The sequence below is a fragment of the Anopheles gambiae genome, chromosome X (assembly GCF_943734735.2).
Source record: "Anopheles gambiae chromosome X, idAnoGambNW_F1_1, whole genome shotgun sequence".
Taxonomy (NCBI): Eukaryota; Metazoa; Arthropoda; class Insecta; order Diptera; family Culicidae; genus Anopheles; species Anopheles gambiae.
The window spans coordinates 17,083,630-17,100,681 of record NC_064600.1 but is presented as its reverse complement, the minus strand read 5'-3'; the positions used below and the strand labels follow the sequence as shown (position 1 = coordinate 17,100,681).

General features: G+C 42.4%; 1 protein-coding gene across 2 annotated transcripts in view; it reads left to right on the top strand.

Moving 5' to 3' along the window:
• LOC1277412 (telomerase-binding protein EST1A) overlaps window positions 1-16,633 on the top strand; it is a 45,132-nt gene extending 28,499 nt beyond the window's left edge. For both annotated transcript variants that reach the window (XM_061653783.1, XM_061653776.1), the window contains exons 14-17: window positions 15,165-15,315; window positions 15,391-15,658; window positions 15,860-15,999; window positions 16,199-16,633. In XM_061653783.1, the coding sequence (XP_061509767.1) occupies window positions 15,165-15,315; window positions 15,391-15,658; window positions 15,860-15,999; window positions 16,199-16,332 (693 nt within the window). In that variant the 3' untranslated portion in view covers window positions 16,333-16,633. The remainder of the gene's footprint in view (window positions 1-15,164; window positions 15,316-15,390; window positions 15,659-15,859; window positions 16,000-16,198) is intronic.
• The last annotated feature ends 419 nt before the right edge of the window (window positions 16,634-17,052 follow it).

Below are 17,052 nucleotides of genomic sequence, written 5' to 3'. Positions count from 1 at the left end.
TTCGTAACGCAAACATTTTTCGATCCATCCCTCCCTAGTATCACAAACTGTAACGTTGGGAAAGACCCCCTCCTCAAAAATTGTGTAACTGTTTGAAACCCCTGTCCCCCGCTCCAATTTATTAAACCCCGCTTATTAAACAAAATCAGATTTTTTGTGATACAACATCAAATTATATTATATTATACATAAAGAAAAGTTGTCCCATACAGCGATCAAATTGAAAAAGATTCGGAAAATCGAATTCTCAGCGCCGTATGCAATGTTCTTGCATCACCATCATCAGAAGCGTATTATATCCAGCCATCTTCCTCGTCCTTCATAAATATGTCCATCTTTCCGAAAATGTTTCTTTGGCATTAAGGCCTTGGGCATTGTCCTCGCTAGTGTAATTTTGATTTTCACTAGCGCATCAGGCGGCGCCTACCGAAGCATTTTGCCTAACAATTTGGAGACGCTTCAGAAAATCTGTTATTTTTCCAACTTTTTACTTATATTGGACCAGAAAAGTTTTGTAAAAGGTAGATACACATTTTCTGCACGCATTAAATTCATTTTTGCATCAGAAAACGATGAAAATAATATTTTATTTTGAGATCCGGCACGAAAATTCCCTCGATGACCAAAAAAAGCTTCCACTAGCCGTCGCTATATGCGCTAGTGAAAATTATTACAAAATTACACTAGTGATTACGGACAATGTCTCCCGGCCTTTAGATATTGTATCATCATCTAATTGATTATTCTATTTCACATAACATGTGATGCTTTATATGTTACGCATGTCTTACAAATTACAAAAAACGATACTGTTTTTCAGAATTATTAACTCTGACGAAACAAGGGCTAACTGCATTAACTCCATCGGCAGTTTGCTTGAAACGAATTGTGTTTCAAAGGAATAGGATTGATATTACGCGTGGTACAGTAGCGAAATCCTTTTTAGGCCGGCATAACCGAGAAGGTTGTTAAGTCGAGAAGAAGAATCATCGTTAGTTACTCATTCGAAAAAAAGCTTCACTCCTCCTCTCCACCATGTAACAAAATGTAACGTTTGATGACACCCCGTCCTCCCGCTATCAGCGTTACGTAATTGATGGACGACGCCTTAAATAAATCGTTTATTTCATTTGTGCAAGAACAACTAGTACTGTGGCTTGTTACAATTCTAAACATGTTTTTGTATTGGCGTTTGACGATTTGGCGAATAAAAAGGGATGTGCACAGTCCATATCATACAGCCGAAGCAGAAACTATCCGGGCATTAATTAGTTGTCATGCCAAACAGACAAAAAAAAGTGTTTTATTTCCAGTGCAAACATACTCTACATCAAAATAAGCAAAACTCGTCGAAAGGCAGGAGGGTCTTCTCGAGGGAATGATCGAGTGTTTGTTTTAAAATATTGTTCCAATTTCAGAAAAGCTGCATCCGCTACTCGTTATTATTTTTCGTTTTTCGTTTCGCTGTGAGCACTTGTGAACGATGTGCTGAAAGCAAAAACGGCACTGATTGGTTGACTATTTGTGTTGCCGCATCTGAATCAGCGTCTCAGCGGCACCGCTCGAAGGGTCTAATTTTCCCTGACAATATCAGCCGCGAACCTGAAACACACACACAAACACACATACACACAATCACTTCACTCCGAAGCAGTGGCCGAAGCAACACCCGAGGATAAGAGGGCTGGAAAACGGATGCTTGGACAATAAGACAAATTGATGATGTGTCCGGTGTGTAACCCGTTCCCTTTTGGAAATCGAGGTCGACGGGCAATGTTCGCTATTCTACCGGAATAGATCCCAACCCCAGGGAAGGGGTGGGAGCGGAAAATACACAAACGCCTCGCGCGCGCTTCCTCGCTCGCCCAGTGTGCGTTTTCCACTGGAAAGTGCGTATGGAGAAAAAGAGAAAGAGAGACAAAGAGAAAAAAAAGAGAAAGAAGGAAAGAAGTAGTTCCATTTCATCCTCTTTACCAGGTGTAAAGGGCAGGGAACCGAGTTCGGCTAATGCCGCGGGGAGTGGGGAGGGGGGTTTGCCTTTTTTTCTGGCTAAAACACACTCCAGAAGAAAGAATTGCCTGAACCTTCGTAACTTTGTGCCTTTTGCTCGGGACTCGGTACTCTACACGTGCCCCAAACCATTCCCCTTCCTGCTGCTCCAGCTCCCTCCACCTGCCCCACCGAAAGGGGGCAGAATCGCGTCAACCTTCTGCAGTCGCGCCGGTGGACAGCAGCGGCAGCAGTGTGAACGCACATTGTGAGATCTGTTCCGTGTGCGCATTTAGGTGAACGAACGAGCGAAAAATTCATGGTTGCGAGTAATGTGAAGCATGCTGTGTGTGTGTATGTGTGTACAACATGGATCGAGCCCGGGGGGAAGAGTGGACAGGGCTAAATGTGGACAGGGGGAGTATTCTGGTAAATTGAAGTCGCCATAGCGAATAGTTTTCGCCACGGCTTGACCCCTCCGTTGTCTTAACGTGCAAAAACGAAACACAGACAGAAGGAGCGAGAGAGAAAGGGGATGAAAAATCATTTCTTCTAGCGTGCTCTTTCTATTGGCGGTTTGAAGGGTTGCGGGAGTTTTCTTCAAACAGCGATCGGGGCGCGAAAAAGGCGAGAAAGAGATGGCGAACAAAGGCAAGCAATGGTGAAGAAAGAAAAAAAAGAGTGCTAATGGCCGAAGGATTTCTTGTGCCGATGACGATGGACAACAGAACAGTGGCGGAGGGGGTGGAGGTTAGGGGATGAATTTCCACCCGGTGGGAGGAAGAAGGAAGGGAAGGGGGCGGCGCGCGTTTTATCGAATTTACGGCAGCACTTGTTACACATTAAATGAATTGAAATTATGTTAATCGTTTTTGAAATGAAAGACGCTTCTACGGCTAATGTCGACGGGGTGCTTCTCTCTCTCTCTCTCTCTCTCTCTCTCTTTCTCTCTCTCTCTATGCGCGATGTGAAAGCTTGTGCAGCTGATCACGCAGGTAGAAACTGGGGGTGTGAGCAGAGCGGGTGGAGAAACAATAAGCACACAGAGAGAAAAGCATCCGCGCGAGCAGTGTCGTGTAGTTAAAATGTTGAAATCTGATGATGGTGGTGTGTACAGTGCTTGGAGTACAGTGTTTGGAGCTCCGAGTTAGGAGCAAGAGGCAATAGCAACAGGGACGAGGAGAGGACGGACCCGGGGAAGACAGACGCTAACAAAGAATGGTCAAGTGTGGGCAAGGAAGGAGGAGGAAGGCAGAATGGGTAAAGGAGGATGGAGTTGGAGAGAGGTTAAGGTGAAGATCGCGACACGATTGTGGAATGCACACGCGAACGAAAGGCGCCGACGGTTGGATCATAGAGCAAGCGAGATATTAGGATGGATCATGGGATTGGCAGACATTGGGAAAGGGGGGTGTGCTGACAGGGAAGCAGAGAGAAATAGGGAGAAAGAACGCACGTAATGGACGTTCTCTCGTATAGAAAAAGGGTCCGCGAGCCTCTTGCCCCAACGGTTGGGCATGATCAGACACTCAAATTTCAAGGGCATAAAACGGCCCTTGTATTTCGTGGAGAAAGAGAGAGAGAGATAGAGAGAAAAAAAATAAAAAAATAGAAAGAGAGAGAGAGAGAGAAAGAGAGAAAAAGAGAGAAAGAGAGAGGGAGAGAGAAAATAGCGCACAATTCTTGGTTTGTATTCTACGTGCAAATTGGGTTTTTGGCAAATTTGCTCGGGGCTGGGGGAGGGTAGGGTGTCTTCTAAGAGTCTGAAAAGTCGATGACATGGAAGGACGCGGGTGGCTGCACATCTACACACAGTGTAGCACTGGCGGTGTGGTCACGCGTCAGGGAGGAAATGGTTGGCGTGGAGGTGGTGGCTCTCCGTATTGCCGGCCAAACAAGCACAACCCTGTGTGTGTGTGTGTGTCGACGCGGAGAACAAGGGAGGGTGATAATTGGCACTGTTGGTAAAGGACGACGCTATTTAAGCTGGCCAAGAGCGTACGATCCCGTTATACGCAATAAAATGTCGTAATTCGTTTAGTTTGCCTTATTCTTTCTCTTTCTCCTTCTCTCTCTCCCGGCCATTGATTTTTCCCGTGTGTGTGTCCTCTTTGGTTCTTTGTTTTCTGCTTATGCCCCCCCCCACGGGTTGCTTTTGTTCTGCGCCCGGTCTAGGGCAAGGTCTCGGGCAATATTCCCTCGTTTTGTCGGATTGGCCTCTCATTAAGGGGAAGAATTAAAGGGGAGGAAAAAAACGTATACCCACAGATAGGAACTGTCATCGCGCTCCCACTCGCGGGGTATCATTAGCAAAGGGAGAACGGCGAGCAGAGGAGGCAGGAGAGAAGCAGTGCATTATTAGCGAGTAGTTAAAATGTTTTATACACACTTTGCAATAATTGTTTGGCAACTGCTTGGAGTTAACCTGTTGCATTCGCATGCATCAACAATGAAACAGCATTGAAATTATGGGTCTAATGGTGAATGTAAATCGTAAGGGTTCGTCAATCTTGGAAGATCCTCAGGGACTCATGATTTGTAAATGTTTTAAAATTCCTGAATCTGCCATGATTCATAACAGCTAATTAATGGTCTGTTCAGTATACTGTTCCTGGCTGGATGCTGAATCTTATCTTACGAGAGTCACCAAAAACTTTACGGAACACAGCGTGGCGAGTGGGACTGTATTGAATTTTGTGGATATATCGATTACTGAGGTTAACCAGTCCAATAAACAGCTATCTACTTGTTAATAACAAAAATATTTTAGAATAGACACCGTTATTATCACTTGATCACACATCAGCTGGTGTAAGATACGTTGTCCAATTTAATAACACAATTGTAGTGACTAAAGAGTATAGGACCAAATTAGTGTTGGGTAAATCTGATTCAGATTCACGAATCTGAATGAATCTTTGAAATGATTGAAATTAATCTGAATCTCGGGTGGAAAGATTCACGAATCTCAAAATACTCATATATCTTGAAAGATTCATAGAGCTTGATCATCTTCTTATTCTACTTCTTGGCGTAACAACCTACGTGGTCATGCCACCCAATACAGACATTCGAGACTTATTGGTACCACGCAGCCGTATAGTCTGTTTTGCTACAGGAAGCGTGACTTTAACCGTCGATGGGCATGTCGTGCGATAACCACTTTACCATGAGATTGAGCAAATTTAACATTTTGAAAATTTTGGAGATTTATGAATCAACAAGGATTCGTGAATCTTTAGGAATTCGATTCAAATCACTCATCGCTGAAGATTCATATGAATGAATTTCAAGGAAAGATTCATGCAACCCAACACTCGACCTAAGTCATCTTAAATCCTTTGACAGACAGAAATACACAATTGTCATCTTCGATTATACAATTGTCTGATTCGATACAGCTTGTTTGTTTGTTAGAGTATTATAACAATTAAAGATACGATAATTTACTATCTCATTTACACCTTGTTTGAATAATATAGATGAGCAAAATTTCGCAAACTAAACAAACTGTGGCGACAGTTGTGCAATCGAAGATGACAAGTGTATTATTAAATTGGACAGGGTAGCTTGCACCATGTGACGTTTGATTAAATAGTAAACAGCGGTGTCTATTCAAAAAGATTGTTTATTTAACTGGTAAAACCTGTACATCCTGTGATCCGATGTTTTATTTTTTAATTTGTGAACATACATTTTTACCCGAACCAATGATATAAGTAAATCTTTGAAGAGTGCTCAGAATTTATTGATTCGTTTAAAAATAAATAAAAAGTATTTGTAATTAGCTTCCCCAAACCCAAACGGTTGGAGCTCAAGATTGTAAATTTAAAAATCCAAGCTATCCAGGAAAATTTTGAACGATTTGGGTCACTTTTTCGCTCAACAATAGAACCTCAACTTTCGGGTTCTAGATCCGATCGCTTTGTACGAGACTACCTCACAGCTGAGTTTGCTCATTTCATGGCTCGTATGTGATCCTCTGCACTAACCAAGCACCGTGACTCGTCTGATAATGTAAAAAAGTGTCTCTGTTTGTGCTACCCTTAAGATGTACGGTCGATTCAGCATCAGCAGCATCACGTTCAACATTGCCTTTTGAAGTGCGTATCGATATTTGCCAAAGTCTCGACGGAAGTTCTGAGTTCGTTTAACACCATTCTAAACGCCCAGTGTGACATCGATGCGCAGACATATGCAGCGCGCCAGGTGTGGGAATTGCAGTGACGCATCCCTCCGGCCGGCCAGGAAATCATGCAGCTTAGAATGTTTAGTTATCATCTCCACATCGTTTCGATGCCTATTTTTGGAAAAATACACACGCACGTACAGCTCTTGTCAATATCTTCATTAGGGGCAGGTGTGTAAAAATAATGCATTTGAGTTTGATTTTGCGCACCGTGTTTGCTTAGCCTGACCACACAGCTAGCCTATTCATTGCAGATAATGCAATCTTTGCGTCAAGATTGCGTCGAAAATGACTCTACAAACAGTGTGGCCCGGACCCCGAATAGTGTGCTAAAATATTTACTAATCTTTAGGCCGCATTGCGGCCCCTATCCCCCCCGCAAGCTCGCATCAGCTCGCCAGTGCAAACAGCCGCAACAACGTGTGTTGCTCAAAAAGCCATTTGAGGGAATTGTATAATTGAAGGCAATTGAATCGGTCGATCGAGTAGTTAGGCCGCTACGCTGATAGCTGAACCGATCGTTTAATGTGCCGTTTTCGTTTTTTTTTGCGACCGTCCGTCAGCTAGCGAAATCGATTCACCGCGGCGGGTAATAGCCGTCGTATTATGCTGCATCTTGACCGAAGAAAATTATAATACGCGCGGGTGCTTGCGCAAAAGGGCTGTTCGGGAGGGGAAAAAGGTTTCGCAGCATTTTTAATACGCGCTCTGTATGCCAACGATTCTAATCGCATCGCATACGGCAATAGCAATCAATCACGACGTTCTTTTGGGGGCCGGCTGCCCCGATGTCGGACGTTGTCATTCATATTTGCCCTTTTGTGCATGTTGCTGCGTTAATGACGAGCGAGCATCCTTGAGCTCGGGGAGCCTGGAGAACGAAAAAAAAAACACACACACACATGATCCCCATGGCTAGCCCTGGTGTGAGCCCTTACTTTACGATCATTGCTTTACTGTTTCCTGCAGCCGATACAGCCTCCCCAGAGGGACTGGTTTGTCCATGTCTGTCTGCCGCGATCGTAAAATTTGCTGCCCGCGATTAGGCTTTCCGCAGCGAAAGCTTTTTATTGCCGCCGGACAAAGAAAGCGCTTTGGGAGTGGAGTTCTTGGTGGATTCTTCGGCGAAAGGTGGATGGATTCTGAACCACCCCTAGCCGAGGGTATTTGCATATTAAAAATGGGCCCATCTCGGTCCCGTTTTGTGCCGCGCAAAAATAAGCATTAATTTAATGCGCGCTATCCCGTTCGTGTCGAGCTTCTGTTGTTCGGTGTAGCAGATATCGTTAGACCATTGTTGGATTAATAGATTATACTAACTTATGCTCTTAGCCTGCGCGCATGTGTGTGTGTGTGTTTAACAGTCGGTTAGGAAACAACCCAATTCTGGAGAGTTCTAAATTCTCTGGCAACAGCCCGAATTATGGGATCCGGTTGCGGTCGCTTGACCAGTTGACTATCGGATCCTATCGGCTCGTAAAATCGCGTAAGAAATCAATCGGTCCGAGGGCATCGGAGTTCATTATGGGGTTTTGTTTTGTGCGTGCGTGTGTGTGTGTGTGTGCTGATTAAAGAATATGTCAGAGCAGCAGGGCGAAGGAACTCATTGAGACGTTTCTTCGTTCTCGGCGTACGTCTTAATGAGCATATTTCAGAGCTGTGAGCATTAATAGTAAACGTGTGGTTTTGTTTGGTTTGTTATTATTCTTTTTTTTTGCGTAACGGTGCTAGAACGGTATGTAATGCCGTTAATCAAATCGTGACCCCCCGCTTGCGTTGAGATATGGAACACATTCCAAAGACAGCCTACCTTAAATCCCACCCTCCCCCCAAGCGAGGAAATCATTCCAGAGACAAACAATCGTGGAATGCGTGGCAGGATTAAGGAGACAGCCACAATTCTAGTAGCGCTTCTAAGCTGTGTAATGACCTGGCCCATATGAGTGTAGAGATGGTGGTAGGAGGATTAGCGATTTTCGGAAGAGGCCCCTTAACGCAAAGAGGACAAAGCAAATATTTAGCTTGTTGTTTGTTTCGAGCATAATTTGCAATTTTACCTTCGATAACGCTAGGTCATAATTTCTTACCAAGGTATTATTGCAAATTAGGTGCTTATTTACGTAGTAATCTAATACTGTTATTGAGGGCTTTTACGATATCAGTCAGCTCTTTCATATGGAGTTTGACAGGCCTAGCGGCTCGAAAGATGCATACATCTCGAAAGATTCACGAATCTGTAGGGACTTATGAACCTAAAAGAATTAAACAATCTTCAATGATTCATAGAGCTTGAGGTTCTTATTATTCTTCTTCTTGGCGTTGCAACCTACGTGATCATAACAGTCTTTGCAGGCTTTCGAGACATCTTGGCAAGTACCACGTAGCCGGATAGTTTGTTATGCTACGGAAGACGTTCCAGGCGAGGCTTGAAACCCAGGAGTGCGATTTAACCACTGTACACAATGGGATCGTGTAAATTAAATATTATCAAAATCATACATCTTTGCCTGGATTCTCAGGATTCTTTCGAGATTCATTATTTTTTGAAGATTCACGAATCTTTCGAGATTTATGAATTCTTGGGGATTTATGAATCTTAACAGATTCATGCATTCTTGGAGATTCATCAGTCTTGAAAGATTCATGCATATTAAGAGATTCATGAATCTTTGGAGATTCCATTCGAGATTCGAAGCATTCATCTTTAGCGATTCATGTGAATCTCAATGAAATATTCATGAAATCCAACACTACACAAAACTAGCCTCAGTATTTCAGCATGAAAAAAGTGTAAACAAACGCCGATTCGTCGCGGGCACGAGTTTATGACGGATTGATTTTGTTTTACTGAAGGAATAAATATTGTGTAAAGAAAGATTAAAAATTGTTTGGATCGATTTTTGTTTGTAATGTTTGTAATGTAATGTAATGTGTTTGTTTTGTTTGTTAGGTGGTCCCTGAGATACATTATCAATTGGCACCGAAAACGTCTGTAAAATACCGCGTAGGTCGAATTTCCGCGTAAGTTGAATTTCACGGTTCCCGGCCAAAATATCACTAAATTTTCGTGTAATTTTTCTTGACGTGTTAGGTTTTAGCCGATAAAGGCAGAAATTTGATATAATTCTTACGCGATATAGCAATATAAACCTTCTTGAAAGAATTATAAAATTCGACCAGAAGGGAAACTATTTTGTATTTTGTGACAAATCAGTAAAATTTACTCAAAGAGCTGTCAAACTTGGGAAAACCGCGTATCTCCGCATTCGCGTATAAGAGGGTACTGTGTATCTCGAAGACCGTTGTAATTCATATCAAACAGAAAAAAACGAATCTATTTTTAAATACATCTTTGTTTGTATAACATACTTTGATAAGGCATTGCGCGCGCTGGTACCATGCAATGCGTGATTAAGATCAGAACACCCGTACGGTTCTGCAGCAGGTCGTGCGGATACCCAATAGACCATCAAGGCGCCCTATATTTAAGTACACTTAAGTTCGATTTTATAGTTTCGACGATCATCCGAATGAATGGAGCTTATAATAGCGAAACAAGCAACGATTGCTTCTTCAACTATGAACATCATGCTGTTGAAGGCCATTGCGTCGGAAATAAGGCATTGTCTTGCCTCAATCATTTATTTTTTTTTTCATCGAGAATAACCCAGGGATGTGTCGATGATTCAGGAAATCATTTGTCACCCGGCCGGGTCCGGACATTGGCCGAAAAAATAAAAAATAAAACGTTTGTGTGTTGGTTTGTTTCGTTTTTTTGTGCAGCAGAAATTGTGATTTGATTTCTACGGTTTGTGTCTTGTGAGTGTATTTGTTTTATGTCAATGGCGTAGTCTTAGGGTGTAATAAATAAAGCAAAAACCACACATTGGACGTATCTGTAGCGATGGTATGAGCAAAGAAACAAAAAAAAAGGCCAGCAAATGAAGCGTCGTGCAGTATCAATACAGATCAGTGTGCTAACACAAAGACACGCGCGGAAACAAACGAACGAAGCTCCGCAATGTGTGGATAGCGTTCGCCTATCGCGCGAGCATATGAGCAGATAATTGATTGTACCATAAAACCGATCACTGTTTGATTTAGGTCCAGATCAGGACTATCGGATCCGTGTTCCCTTCGCTCTTGAGCACAGCCCCCTGCCTCGGTTGGCATGTCCGTCCGTGGTACTTTCTGCAATATATAGTGCTTGGTAAAACTTGTATTTTTAGCTCTCTTTCTCTCTCTCTCTCTGATCGTCTGCTTGGTACCTCTTTCTTCTTGGTTTGTGGTTTCGCCCTTCTGCGCATCGCACACCATCGTCTAGGAGCTCGCGTTTGCTTAGCCGATTTGATGGTGCCCGAGGATCATGAAGTAAAACAAAACAACACAAACCATAGCAAAAGTGATATGATCTCAGCATCCACTGGTATGGCCAGTATCTAGCGGCCTCCGCGGGTTTATATGGTGCAGTTTTCTTGTACGATCGTTGCGCAACCATCGTCGTTTTTTTCCCCGGGGCCCGGCAGATGGATGTGGGGATGGGTTCGCACTAACGAAGATGATGCTTTGATAGGACGACTTTGAAGGCGGTTGGGAAGCAAGGGCAAAAACGTTGTGCTGTGGACTGGGGGAGCGTTTTTCCCTAGGTCCTGGGGGATCATTAAGAGCAAAGTGGCCACAGGAGTTAAGTCAGTCAGTCCTTGTCCCTTCGCTCGCAACCGATGTGGATAGCGCGTAATGGAGCATTCCAGGCGTCGAATGTAGCGCGAAAGAAAGCGCACGATTGGCAAGAAGCGCTTTTGCCGATTGGAATGCGGCACGCAGTACCAAAGTGCATCACACCGCCCCAACGGCTGCATTTAGTCCGATCCGATATGCGGGTAAATGAAGCCGAATCTTGGCCGAGGGGAGCGTGTAGATGATGATTGTATTTTAGTGTTTGCTGTAAGGAAATTAAAGCGGGGCTCAAGTATCAGCTCCGGTGCAGAGGGCATCCTTGGCTCTGGGTGTCACACACACACATACACACACTGACACAACGTGTCTATTGTGTGTCGCTGCAACTTTGTTGCCTGGTGTGGTTCCTTCCTCGACATTCCTTCAACACACACGCCTCGGTGGTGAACCCAAGTCCGTTCTTTCCTAAATATTTCCACACTCTGGCCGCTGTTTGTTTGCTGCGATTTGTTTGCGCATTTGCTTGCCCTGCTTTTCCTTTTTGCTATTTGCATTTCGCAGCACACACACACGTGCGCCAGCGCGCGCTCACAGCTGCATAGATGTCACAATCGCAAGCATGCTGCATGCTGCACATCCATCCAGCAGGACAATGCGGCGTTGGATAAGAAGAGTAAGAATCAGAAGCAGCAGCCGGCCGGTAACAACCGTACAATTGCCAATCCGCACGGTGCGTGGAAGGAAGGAAGGAAGGCAGGGTGCGTAGGAGTAGGATAAAAGGAAGCGTTAATGGGTGAAGGAACTGGATGAGCAGCGGCGTTTGCGCAAACAGTGCGCAACTTTGCAAATATTAAGCACGATATTCTTAAGCACACACACATACACACACACTCACCCGGGACGGTTGCCGGCACTTTGGCCCCCTTTGTCAGGTGTCCTTTGCTGAATCAGGTTGCTCATACGCAGCGCTGTGTACCGATCGCTTTATTGCCAGCGCTCGGTGTCTATTAAGGTGATGTGATGCAAATGTGCGATGCTCCATACATAGAGTCAGGGACATAGAACCCGCAACCACGTTTTTCTCCCGCTTTCAGGGCATCAGTAAACTCACAGTGTGTTCTGCTAGCTGTTAGTGTGTCGTACTATTTTCATTTCTTTAATTTTGTTGCCTATTTGGCTGTACGGTGCGCTGTTGGCTTTGCTGCTTCACACCTCCCGGGCCAAGCACTTACTGCAAACGGTGATACATATATGTTGCAGCAGGTTTCCCGGTAGATAATGTCATTGCTGTCAAAGAGAGACAGAGAGACAGGTGGCTTTCTACCTCGATATGCAAAACTATCGCTGCAGAGGGTTCCTGTTTTTGCTAGCCAACGCTATCGATTCTATCTCCAGAGTCATAAACTCTCGTTCCGATTTTATCAAAGCAGCCGATGAGACACATCATTCCTGTTGCTGTTTCAGAAGTTGAAGAACCGACTGGAACGATGATTGTACATTACGCCTGGGTGAACCGTTTTTTTTTTCTAAAGTAAAACTTTCTACCTTTTACAGTCGTTCAGTTTGACATCACAACATTGTCTGCAGTTTAGCACTCACACACACATACACTCACGGAGAGAAGCGATAAGAGAGTTGTGTTGAATTTTGCCCGCGAAACATGCAAATGCTGAAACCCTCTAGAACAGGTTTTTGTGCGTGCCAGATGCACTTTGTTGTTAGCAAGAAAATGAAACAACGAAACAAAACCAAAAAAAAACAAAATGCAGAAGAAAAATAATGTCCAAATGCAGTCAACGTTGCAATCTTGTGTGTGTGTGTGTGCCTGTGTGTGTTTCTTTTCTACGTGTTTTCAAAGAAGCGAAAGGAAAGCAAGAAGCAGTAAAATTACATTATTACCCTTTGCTGCGCCAGCGTTCCTTCTGGCTCTCGGGCTTGGTTTTACGCTCAAACCGGTGTTTGATAGATCTGGTAATGTATCCTTTGTTGTAATGATTATACACGCAAGCAGTACATGCCGTGGTGCGTATGCAATATGCGATAATTTTTACTCTGCCTTCGCCTTCCATAATCTTTGCCCCTTAACAAACTTCGCCTGTGTTCGTTTGTGTTGCTTATTTTTATTGAAATGTTTCATGTTTTCTCCCGATGTACATAACACAATGAGATAAACAAAAGGTGTAAAGGAAAAGGATAACTTTTTCACTGAGTTGAGTCAGAGTAGAAGCAAGTAGATGTTTCAAGCACTCTTTAAATTTATTTGCAAGTATCTATATACATCTCAACAAAATATTTGCACATCATACATGCTTTAACAAGTGATTCGTCAGTGCTCACGTAACAACTCACTCACTTTCTTATCTTGAGTTCACTTTGATTCTCTGCGCCGACTATCGATTCACTTTTTTGTTTGTAGGAGCAGTAAGTGAGTCGCTATTACGCTCTGCTAGATTCGTGTGTTACATTTTTTTCGAATTTCAAAGGAGTGAGGGAGATTTGTAACGTTATAACGGCTCTTCTACGCTAAATCAACTGATTGAAAAAAAGTGATCATCTTTCAACTCTAAATTAAATGAAACTCTTGTCATTGAGTTGAATTTATTCAATTCATTTTTATGATTCAACTCATAACTCATTGGTAACTATAAATCAGTAACGTATTCAGTTACTTATTGCGCTCATTTAACACTTTGAGTGTCATGGCTATCATATATGATAACTACGTCAGAAGCGGATTTTCCTATAAGCGGACTGAGCGGCCGCGGGGGCCCCCAAGTCAAACCTCCACATGGTAGTTCGCTGTTATAAGTGATTGATTTTTTTTATTAATGTACATATGAACGGAAAACTAAATCTTACTCGGATTATTACATTCGTACAAGTAAGAGGGTCAAATGTTGATATCTTTTATAGCAATCAAAAGTTATTACAAAGTTTGGAGATAATTTTTACAAACCTAGACAAACTTGACATATTTTCGCACTCTTCCATATTAGCAATAAAATCTCTAATGACAAGAGATCATGAAGGAGCTCCTGGGATGATTTAAAAAATAAAACTTTGTCGATGGTCTCGATTGCAAAAGAGCGACAATACTACAAATATGCAAGTACAGGATAATTGTTGTCGGATACTTGGATTTCAGGCAATTATTATATATCTGTGAAACAAGAACACCCAAACTTTGTGTTGTGGCTTTCACCTCGCATATACATGATTGAGCAAATAAATGAATTGCAAAATCTTCTTTACAAATTCAAAATTACAAATGAGTAAAATTCGGATTTTTGTTAGGCTTTTCAAATCTGCATTTTAGGTTTCCAATTGGCAGGTTGTTACAGTGGTCATAATTTAACGACAGTTTATCATTTAATTGTTTGATTCATTTCCAGATATTTTCATTTCCAAAGGACTCTTCGCTTAGAAAAAAAAGACTAAATGAAACGACCAAATTGGGTTGAAAGACTTTTGTATATTATGTAAATTCTCTGATACTAGATAAGTATCTAAATATAGTTTTGATAAATTTGCACTACCGCAAATACCGATTATGGACAACCTCAACATATACAAAATATGTATGCCTTATTACACGAAGATGGATAAATCCGCCTTTGTGCGAGGGATAACTGACAATAAATCTTAATATCTTGTAACAGATAGGGAGTATTATCATGAAATTTTGCAAAAAAAAATCAACCAAATGTTAGATAACATTATGATGTATAAGATTTTTGCGATTTTTTATTTTTGTTAATTTTTTATATAATAAGTCATTATATAATAAGTAAATGGTCAAACATCGAGAATTAGATGTAAAATAACAAATCCTGCGATCAATATAGCGTAGCCACATATATTTTAGTTTTAATGTAAGTTTTCAAACCGTGCCATATACAGCAGATATTAGTTCAAATATTATTTAAATGTCAACATTATTTGTTTACATGATCGCTTTTCATTGAAGCATCCTATTGAAAACATATCAATACATAACATTTAACTGTTGTCCTCCCGATGTAATGATGAAAACAAAGCAAAATAATGAAAACACAACAAGAAATGGAGCAAACCTGTATTAAAAATTATTATTTTCGTAATCTTTTCGTTATTTAATTACACTTCTCCATCATATATGATAGCCAAAAAAAAAGTAAACCAACAATGCTTGGCCACCAGGGTCAAATATAAAAAAAATGGCTTGGCACCCAAAGTATGCATAAAACAATTATGCACCAATTTCCTTGTGTGTATCAATTCGAATTAATCCAATGCCGTTTCCTGTTCCGACCTCTACTACCATCCGCAGGACATACTTTCGCAAAGCACGATCGCAGTCAGCATCGAGGTGCACCCTCGCCTTCTGGTAACGGACACCAACTGCTTCGTCGACTATCTGGGGGCGATCGAGCTGATCGCGAAGGCCCATCCACTGTATCAGCTAATGGTACCCATCATTGGTAAGTTCCTGGCTACCTGCCTGTTATCACATATCACTCCTAACTAATTAATTAAAAATAACCATCCGCCCGCAGTGATTAACGAACTCGAGGGACTGTCGAAGGGGCTGCGCAACCAGTCGCCGAAGCAGCAGGCAGCATCCACGGCAGCGGTGGCCGAAATTCTGGTGCCGGTGCAGAAACAGCTCGCCCTGCCAACGGCACCGGCCACTGTCGTGTCCATTGCACCGGCTAACAGCAGCAGCACCAGTGCCGCCGGTCTTCATCAGCAGCACGCGGCCAAGGTTGCCGACGCATCGAAGAAAGCATTGCAGTTCATCAAGTCGCGCAATCCCGCTCTGAAGTAAGTACTATCTGTTTGTGTGTGTGTGTGTGTGTGTGGGTTCGCCGTTAATGGTGTTAATATTTGGAAAGAAAAGGTTTGGATTACGCCTAGACAGTCGATAGTAATGGTTGCGTGTTGATATTATTATACGATTTTTTGTTTTTTGTTTTGTTTTTGTTTTGTTTTTTTTTTTTTTATTTACCTGCGCACAACCATTAGATGTGTGACGACCAAGGGTTCGATACTGAAAACGTCGACCTTCACCGTAGAAGATGACGTCGGTGACCTCAAGTCGAACGACGATCGAATACTCGAGACTGCCTTAAACCTCTGCCGCAACCACATCGAGGAGACGCGCGGTAAGTAAATGCTATTTTTGATTTACCATTTTTGCCTCTTCCTTCCTTATGGTGTAGTCCAATTGATATATTTTTTACGAACCATTATTTTGATTTTGCCTAACAATGGAATAAAATTTTTAATTTTTATATCCAAATTTCGGTGGGTGCTGTTTCCCATGCAATCTCCATTAATAACATTCTACACTGTGCTTTACAGCCGGCACCCGGTACCTAACGATGGACGTCGTGCTGCTGACGACGGATCGCAACTTGCGGGTAAAAGCCATATCAAACGATCTGCCCGTTAGAGAGATACCGGACTTTATCAAGTGGGCAGGACTGAGCGCCTAGCGAACAGTGCGCACCAGCTGGGTGGCGGCGCTGCGCTGGCAAGCACGGTCATATAGTTAGACAAATAGGCTCTGTTGGCAGATAGCGCACAGCAGAAGAAAAGCGGAAATTGATTGTTTGAGGCTGTTAAATCCGTTTTAGTGAACGTTACGTTTTACGCACGATCTATATCGTTTTGGTGGCGCGCGCGCGTACTGAAAGTGACTTTTTCGCGTTAGTAAGGACGAGCGGCGCTGCACGCGCACGCGAATTACCAGGACCGCATTGCGACTTTGTGAAAGATGGCTCCATTTGACACTTACGATCGATTGTGTGTGTGTTTTTTTTTCGGGCGGCGTCACTAGATAGATAGGTTACAAGCTACTTGTTGCTTTTACACACTCGTTTACTCACGGAACGAGAACAGAGGAAAATGTTATATATATATATATATATATATATATATATATATATATATATATATATATATATATATATATATATATATATATATATATATATATATATATATATATATATATATATACATATTTTTATTTTTACAATCACGTCTAGTTGTAAACCTGCAAAGGGAAACGCAGAAGCCGTGCTAATGTTAACATTGTCAATGCTAGGGACGTAAACGCTTTGCTTAATTTTACCTAACAGTCATTGGGTCGCCCCTAGCAAAAAAGTCTGTTTACTGATTTAGTACATACTGACAGTCTGTTTGCGTGTTTG